This window comes from Octodon degus, unplaced genomic scaffold, assembly GCF_000260255.1.
Source record: "Octodon degus isolate 3935 unplaced genomic scaffold, OctDeg1.0 scaffold00020, whole genome shotgun sequence".
Classification (NCBI taxonomy): Eukaryota; Metazoa; Chordata; class Mammalia; order Rodentia; family Octodontidae; genus Octodon; species Octodon degus.
Genome location: NW_004524596.1, coordinates 1870784 through 1879898, shown reverse-complemented (window position 1 = coordinate 1879898; position 9115 = coordinate 1870784). Strand labels below are relative to the sequence as shown.

The following is a 9115-nucleotide window of genomic DNA, read 5'->3' as shown; positions in this document are numbered from 1 at the left end:
GCACTACAAAGTAAGATAGAGTTTTGCCTAGTGCAGGAGGCCCTTCATTATTGCTGCAGAAAACAAAAGCCTGGCTGAGCTGATGTTTTACATTCTCCTTTACCGAAATCTCCGTGACATGATGCTTCTTGCTGGGTTTTTGTATACACAAACATTGTCAAGCTGTGAACGAAAATGGCTGGAGGTGTGCTTTGTGTGAAAGGTGAGCAATAAAGTATCTGTACGTTCTCTCTTTGGTTTGAGTTTTATTTTAGTACTTCTTAGAACTAAATTATTCTAGCTACGGCATCAAACTTAGGAGCCACAGATTTTCTTAAAACTTCATTTATAGTAAATGGTAACTGACCCTAAAACCTGAAATTCATTGAAAGATAGTCATTTTCAAAATCACTTTTGTAATACATGGCTAAGAAAACGTCACTGCTCAACTGTGGCCACTGGGTGTAGCTATTGCTGCACATGTTGGGCCAAGATAAATTAATGCCCCTAATCTTTCAGGGTTTTGTTTTTATTTTGCTTCTCTATTCTTCCTAAAAATAGAACTGTTTCTTAAAAGGAAGTGAATTGAAAATATAAATCTCTGTATTAAATGAAAAATTGACCTTCTTTTCCTATTAAATGGAGCTTTTAAAAAAATTCTGTCTTACCATTACAAATATTTTACTGAAGATGTAGCTCAGTGGTAGTGTTCACCTGCGTGTGTGAGCCCCAGAATTCAATCCTCTGTACCATAAGGAAAAAATACTATTGACATTAGAACACTGTGATAACTAAAGCAATCTCTGAAGTTACCTTGATCCTTTAGTTGATTTTACTTGTTTTTCAACTAGCATTTGCAAAGTGTCAGTGTTCAAATATTTCATTAAAGTGGTGCAGTTCTGCTGGACATGATGGCACAGACCTCTAATCCTGTACTCGGGAGGCTGAGGCCGGAGGAGTGCCGTGAGCACAGGCCCAGCCTTGGCTGCGTAGCGAGTGCAGGGCCGGCCTGAGCGAAACTGAGGCTGTCTCAGCCTCCTCCCTGCAGGTGTTCAGCTGTGTCTCATGCATTATAAGCATTAGGCTTGCTACGATATACAATAAGTACATGAAGAAATTTCCCATCAGAAAAAAAGTTGCTTTGGTTTTATATCTTGAAATGCTATCTTAAAATCTGTTCACATTTAGTTTAACATTTAATCAGTTTTATAGCCTAGAATCACAGTATTTCTGTTGAACTCATTCATTTGCTAAATATAATTTCAATTTAATTTTACAATTGCTTTTTCAAATATGAGTGTATATGAAAACAAGTGATAGATTTCCCCATAGTGGCTCTGGGACTTACAGCCTTGCTTTCTGCTTCAAACTAGACTCTGCTGTTACAAATCACAAAGGATTGAATTTCTCCTCAACGTAGATGGAAAATAGGTTATTTCAAACCACCAGTTAGTCTGGTAACAGTAAGGATTTTAGAAACCGTATAGTATGTTTCATTTTACATTCCTAAACTCATAGTGAACAGTAGGCATGTGGGAATTTTTTGGAGAAATGAGAAAAATTTTAGGAGAGCTTTTTTTTTTTTTTAACATGGATTTGCAAACATCTCTTAAACAAATAGACTGAAGCGATATTTTTGTTAGGCTTTGTTTCCTTCTGTCAAAAGCTTGAAGAAAATATCAGAATTTTCTACAAGAGTTGCTCTAGATCCAAATTAAGCTAGTACCCAACCATGTTATAGAATTAAATTCTTGCTGAGGGAGAATTTCTGTATAAGTAATTGATCTTCCCATGCCCAAATTACCTATTCTTTTGTACTTAATTTTTTTTTAATGTTTTGCCTATTGTACCTTTCTGGATACCGTATCTACTTATATTCTTAAATTTTTTAATGTGCATACACTAATCATTGCCCCTTATGTATTGTGGGTGTTATTTGCCCTTTTTTTTTTTTTTTAATTCTAAGAGAGAGCCATTGAACTTACCTACCATCCATCAGAGTATCCAGAATAGTATGAGGCTTCTTTTTCTTTGCCTGTTTCTTTCATTGCTCATTAGTTTATAATAATATAAATGGTCTCTTTGCCATTTTTTAGTTGTTGTTGAGGGTTATATTTCCACATTTTTATATGTTAATGTGTCCCCAGAGTTAAAATTACTGATTCAGTGGAAGCAGGTATGTATGTCAGGGTTTGAATTTGCTTTTCACTTTGCATACTTACAAGTTACCTGCAAATTTGTTCTTAACAACTTGCATGAAACATTGATATGAAAACTTCCACAGTAAATTGTACACTGCCTACCAAATGTAAATGAAGAGGGCTAGAGGTAGAAATTGAGGGGGAAATAATTTTAACTTGTTCTCTTAAGAATTTGGGGAAAAAAATCAAAGTCATGTGTTTTTAACACAGTTATAATTTCTTCAAGAAGAAAAAGGAAATCTAAAATGATCAGTATTTGCTAAGCTGAATTGTAGATTTTTTAAGAAGGAATAAAAGCCTTCGGTGGGCTCAGTAAAAGCTTGAGTGCTGGACTGGGGATGTGGCTCAGTGGAGTATTAATGTGAATGAGGCCCTGGGTTTCATTCTCAAGACAGCAAAAACTGAAGAGAAAAAAAAGGCGTCTGCTACAGGAGTATACCATACTAGGCCAAAATACAAAAATGAGTTAGAAAGTCCCCCGTCTTGGGAAATATCCAGTGACAGAGCCAGAAACACAGGTAATTACGGCCTAGATAACAGGGCAGTGATGCAGGGTGCTGGCGTAGCACAGGGCTTCCTCATGGTGCTCATTTGGGGTAAAAAGTGGCAAACACTGGAAAGGTTATGACAGCCAAGTCATGGGCTCTGTATGCCATCTTATGTAAGCGGGACTTGTTCACCTACGGAAGGAAGGATCTGCCCATGGAAAGGAACACGGCACGTTCAGACTGGACCCCCATAAATTTGGAGCCTGTGTCAGTTATGGGCTAGAGTAGAGAACAGATGGAATTGGGAGTGGGAGGAACTGGAATAAAGCAATAGAGCTTGAACTAATATAGTAGACTTAGGAATTGGCAAGATTTACAGTTTATTGCAAATAAATTTAATGTGCTGCCTGGCTTCTTGGTTTTGGGATGGAGTGATGCCATTAATTGTGGTCACAATTATAAGAAGGGGAAAAGTGCACAGAGGTAGGGTGCAGTGGTGTCTGCCTGAAAACTCAGAAGGTGCCTGGTGATAGACGTTTGGGCCTGATCCAGACAGATAAACAGATTCTGCATTAGAACATTAAATTAATGTGAACTTTGGTTTCATATTAAACCACCCACAAGGGAGAGCACACTGGCTGGAGATGCAGTCTGGAGGGATAGGCAGTGGCTGGAGTAGTCAGTAGGAGGAAGCAGAGAGAACAGACAAGTCTAGGTGTAACAGGGAGAGTAGTGGCTACTGTTTATTGAGAGCTGTACATAGGTTTCCCCTAAGTCTCTCTGCACTTGGGTGATAAAAGTTTGGCCCAAATCGGCCTCTCTGCATGGTGAGCTGTCCCTTAGCTTGATGTAGACAAACGGTAATCGAGTATTCCCTTCCGTGCAGGCAACTCTGCATCGGCCAGATGGCAGGAGCCCACACCTGGAAAAGGTGTCCTGTACCATTCGCCACATCTCCAGCCCCACAGGGTTCAATTTCTAATGAATTTATAGCTCTTTATTAAGTCAATTAGCATATTAATAGGATTTGCAAATATTCCGAACAAATTTTTGTCTGCCTTTTTTCAGTTAACTTTGAGTGAGATAAGCCACTCAGATTTTTATTTTTACAGCTGATGTGTGTGTGTGTGTGTGTGTGTGTGTGTGTGTGTGTGTGTTACTGAGATTGAATCTTGAACATTCACACTGAGCTACATTCCCAGTCCTTTTTGATTTTGAGACGGTCTTGTAAATTGCTGGGTTACACAGTTGCCTTGAATCCCACTAGCAAATTCTTTTTTCTGAAATGATACATCATGTTTTATTCCGTACTTGGGCTCATTATGTACGGATGTGTTTGTAATACACTGCTCTATTTGTTGAGGCTTTATTTTTAATATCAAACAGGGCTAATTATTACTCACTACTCTGCTTCAGGTATTTGCCAGCTGTTCATCTTTTCTCTCATGAAGTGTAAAATGTTTGCTGATAGAAAAAGAAAAATCCTCAGAGTGTTGTTGGTGAATCACAGTATCAAAATTGAAGGGCAGGGCCAGGGAGATAGCTCGGCAGCACAAGCTCCTGCCAGGCAAACACAAGGTCCTGAGTTCAATGGTAGCAAAAACAGACAAACAAATTGAAGTTTAGCTTGAAGAGAACTGAAAACGTATTGACGTTTTCTTCCAACCCAAGAATTTGGTGCCTTTCCACTGATTGTTTTTACTCTAGTGTTTTGGGAAATTTATAATGTTCTCTTCACATAGCTTGCTCCTTACTGAGTTTAATCCTTGATATTGTATATATTGTTACTGGTTTAGAGAGTCTTTTATTATAACTTCTAATAGATTTCTGTCTACATTCATGAAAAGCTGTTAATTTAATCTCAGATACCTTTATTCCTATTGTTGGTAGTAAGTTTTTGGGTATTTGTTTGGATTTCTAGATATTAAATCATATCATAGTGTATTACTTTTGTCTCATTTGTGTAGAGGTCTCAGTCCACACCCAACTGATGCTACCCAATGCAAGGTGGCTTCAGGAGAATGGTTGGGGCAGAAGGAAAGTAGCAAAGCAAAAAGGTAGACAGGACTCTTTCTGTCCGTCCTCATGTTGTATGCAGGTTGCCTGCCCTAGGGCAGGTGTAGTACTGACACCCTCACTCCTGGCCAGAATTAGGCCAAACCAGTCAGGGGACTGATTTACTAATCACACACCTTTGATCCCAGGACCACTCACTCTACCACCAGCCACCTCTGAAAAAACCCTGTGACTGCGGGAGGCTTTGGGGGTACATCTAGACAAGCCACAACACAGTAATAATTTTGTCATTTCTTAAATATTCAAATCTCTATTTTTTATTTACTTGTATGACCTAATACTTCAAAAGCAACATTAGATAAAATAGTGGCAACATACCTTCTGAGACAAGTCTTTACGATAAATATTTGTATTATTTTCTTTTTGTTAAATGCATGCTGGCCTGGGCATGATGGTGCACACTTGTAATCCCAGCACTTGGGCAGCTGGTGCAGGAGGGTCATTGTGAGTTCAAAGCCAGCCTGGACTGTGTATCAATAAACAGCAACAACTCATTCTGGTTTAGAGGTTGAAACAGATAAACGTATTTTAGTCATATCTAAAAATTTTCTCCTGTTTTGAATTTTAGAAATGCTTAAATCAACACATACGTTGAATTTTGTCCAATTTTTATTTAGCATTTAAGATGATCATATTCTATTCTCTGCACATTAGACAGTTAAATACACATGAACATTAATGCTGATATATTAGGGCTGGCCAGATAGCTCAGCAGACTACAGAGCCTGCTTAGGCAGAGTACAGGAACTGGGTTTGCCGTGCTGGCCCTGCCCCCAGGGCACACTGAGATGCAACTGAGGCTGGGCGTGGTGGTGTACGCCTGTCATCCCAGCTCTTGGGAGGCTGAAAACAGGAGGATCACTACAAGTCTGATCTACGTACGAGACCCTGCAGACCCTGAACTAAATACATTTAAAAAAACTTAATATATTCTTGAATTCCCTGAACTTTCATATTGGTGTTACATTTATAGTATTTCAGTTTGTATTGATATTCATAAGGGAGATTATTCTTAAAAATTCTTACTAGGTTTTAGAATCAATATTATGTATGCTTCATTTAAAAAATTATGTTTTCTTGTGTTGTAGAACAATTACACTGGTATTATCTATACTTTGGAAGCCTGATAAAATTTTTCTATGAAAATCATCTGAGCCTGATGATAATTTTGGACACTTTGATATTCTTTTAATTTACCTTTTATTTCATTTTTGCAGTGCTGGGAATTGAACCCAGGCCTCACACATATTAGGCAAGCACTCTACCACAGAGCTACACCCCTAGCCATGTATATACATGTGTAATGTAATTTTTTTTCCAGTACTGAAGAATGAACCCAGAGCCTTTATACTAAGCTACATCTCCAGCTTTTTATTTTTATTTTGAGACAAGGTCTGGCAAATTCCTAAGTTGCCCAGTCTGGGCTCAAATATAAAACCATACTGCCTTACCCTCCCAGTACAGGTGTATGCCACCATGCTCCGTATAACTTTCTTTAACTTGTTTACTTTTTTTTTTTTTTAATTAGAACTGAGGCTCAAGCCTGCTTTCTCATGTATGCTAGCCATGCGTGCTCTACCAGTGAGCTGTACCAGCCCTAGCCTTGTATCAGTGATGGCAAACCCCTTGCAACTTTCATTAATAACAGCCTGCTGCAGCACGCATGCCATAGGTTCCCCTCTGCTGCCCTGTATTTGTAAGTCTGTTTTGTGTATTCTTACCCCCTTTAACTTGCTGGCCTGCCTTCCTGCTTCCCTCTTTTCCTCCCTTCTCCCCTGCCTTTGTCTAGATTTGAGCAAAGTAGCCAATTATTTGGACTCTTTCTTGTCTATTAAGGTGTTAAGATTATATCAATTTTGGCCAAGCAAAGGGAAAAACATTACAGGTTTTCTTTCTGAGTCATGCTTATGCTGTGTTTCATAGTAGTTTATACAACATCTTTTCATGATTATCTACTATACATTATTCAGCTTCAATTTCCTGATTCAAGAGTTGTTTAGATCTAGAGGAAGTAGGTTTGGGGCACTTTTGTTTTAATTTCTGGATTTTGGGTACTTCATGTTTCTGGTTTCGGGATTAAGTTCCAATTGTATAGCAATGTGGAATAATTTTAACAGCATTATTTCAAATTTTGTAACTTAGTGGCTTTTCTTCAAAACGCTTCCTCAAAGATGGTGGAAGAGGGGATGTGTCTTTCTTTCAGCTGACACAGCTCAGTGCCCGCGTTACCAATTGTAGCACTGTGGTCCACGGTACACACTCCGGTGCCAGACCAATGGGAGCCAAGTCCCAGGTTCACTTCTGTAATCTTATGCAAATTATTTAACTTCTCGGTGCCTCAGTTTCTCATCTGGAAAGCAGCTGTACCAATAGCATCTACCTCTTGGGACTGTTGAGAGGAGTGAGTTAATAAGCGAAGACATTTAAAGTATTATCTGAAATGAGACTATGTATGTGCTAGCTGTTGTGGTTACTTACTTCTTCCTTGTTGTTTAGTTTCTTCTAGAGCAACCTTACTGTCCAATTAGAATACAATACAAGCCACATATGCAATTTTAAGTTTAAATGTTTAAAGTAGCCATATGAAGTAAAAAGGTGAAATTTTACTTTACTATATCAAATATGTTATCATTGCAGCATGTAGTCAACACAGAAAATATTGATGTGTTTTCCATCTTTGTTTTATACTACGTTGTTGAGATCTGGCACACTTTGCACTTCGAGCACATGCCAGTTTGGGCTGGCCACGTTTCTGGTGTTCACACCTGCAGCCAGTGGCTGCCACGTTGGGCGACAGGTCTAGCGCCTGGTTTTTTTGTTACTTTGTGAGCTGAGTGAAATGAAAATCTATGTCTTCTACCATTAATGTATTTTTGTGTGTTTATCCTCTTATATGTTTTGTTCTATAAATGATGATGCTATGTAACGATGTAAAATATTCATGATTTTATTTGTGAACTGTGTTAGCATTAAAATGGGCCTGCCTTTGTCTCTGTGTTTTTTTTTTACCTTGAACTTTATCTTTAATTTTGTGTTATATTATCTTACTATAATGACCAGTGTTTCCTCTTTACATCCTTTATCTTTGGTAGGTTTTTTATTATAGCCCAGTATTGGGTTTTAGGCTCATCACTCTGAGAACCTAGTAGTGGGTGAGTTTAGCCCATTTATATGGCAGATTGGCAGATATGTTTGAACTTAACTCTTTAATATTATTTTGGGCTCTTTTTATTTTGTAACTTTTTTTTTTTTTTTTTTTTTTTTGTGAGACAGGGGGTCACTATATATTCCCAGCTGGCTTTGAACTTGCAGGCCAGTTCTTATTCTGGGATTATGGGCTTGTGCCATCATGCCTAGCTTGTTTTTATAACTTAAAAATCTTTCATCTAAGGTCTCTTTGCTTTCCTCTTTGTATTTATTCTGATATTTAAGATTTAGGGTTTTGCTTACCTTTACAATCAGGTAGAAATGCTTCCACCTGATATTTCTTTAGAAAGTATTACTGAGAAAAGTGACCCAAAACCTGAAAATAAGGCCAAAAGTGGCTGGATCTCCTTTAGGCATCATTCTGGAGCAGTGTCTGACTAGCTTACCTACAAGTGATGCCACTCAGGGACATCGGCAGTGTCTGGGGACTTCTGGGTGTCACTTGAGGAGGAGGAAGAAGTGCTGCTGGAATCTGGTAAGCAAGAAGCAGAGGTGCTGCTGGGTACCCACAATGCACAGCACTGCTCCCCTCCCAGTGACCATCTGACAGGCCCCAAGCGTCAGCAGTACAAAGGTTGAAGACTTCTCCAGGGAAATGTGCCTTTGTGTAAGTTACTATTAGGCACCAGGTACTAACTTTAAAAAAATATAAATAACATATAAATGATTTTTATCTGACACACTATTGCATACTACAGTCTAACGTAGAAAATAACTCCAAAGGTTATACCTTAACCTTACCTCCTGCCCTGTAGGATATTGTATTCATTGTCTCTTGTGTAGCAAAATACAGTACTCTGAAACAACAATAAGCCTTTATTATCTTGGTTTCTGTGGATCAGGAATTCATTAAGTAGGTTTAATTCTTTTGTTTGGTTGGTTGATTTCTTTTTTCCTTTTTTTTTTTTTTGAGATAAGTATGTTGTCCAGGCTGACCTTGAAGTCACTGTGTAGCTCAGGGTGGCCTTGAACTCATGGTGGTCCTGTCTCCTAAGCGCTGGGATCACAAGTGTGTGCCACCATGTCTAGGTAGGTAGGTTTAATTCTTGGAGAAATAATTTTCATGTAATTTGTATGTTTTTGTTTGTTCTTTGGTGAGCAGTCTTGACATTGTTTAACTGTCTTTTTTCCTCCTTCGTGTGTGTCCTGGGTTTTTGTTTAAAT

The 9115-nt window shown here is 38.4% G+C and overlaps 1 protein-coding gene across 1 annotated transcript in view; it reads left to right on the top strand.

The window, feature by feature from the left end:
- Fam98a (family with sequence similarity 98 member A) overlaps window positions 1-8332 on the top strand; it is a 22334-nt gene extending 14002 nt beyond the window's left edge. Inside the window, exon 6 of the mRNA XM_004627714.2 lies at window positions 8207-8332. Coding sequence (XP_004627771.1) covers window positions 8207-8332 — 126 coding nt within the window. The remainder of the gene's footprint in view (window positions 1-8206) is intronic.
- The last annotated feature ends 783 nt before the right edge of the window (window positions 8333-9115 follow it).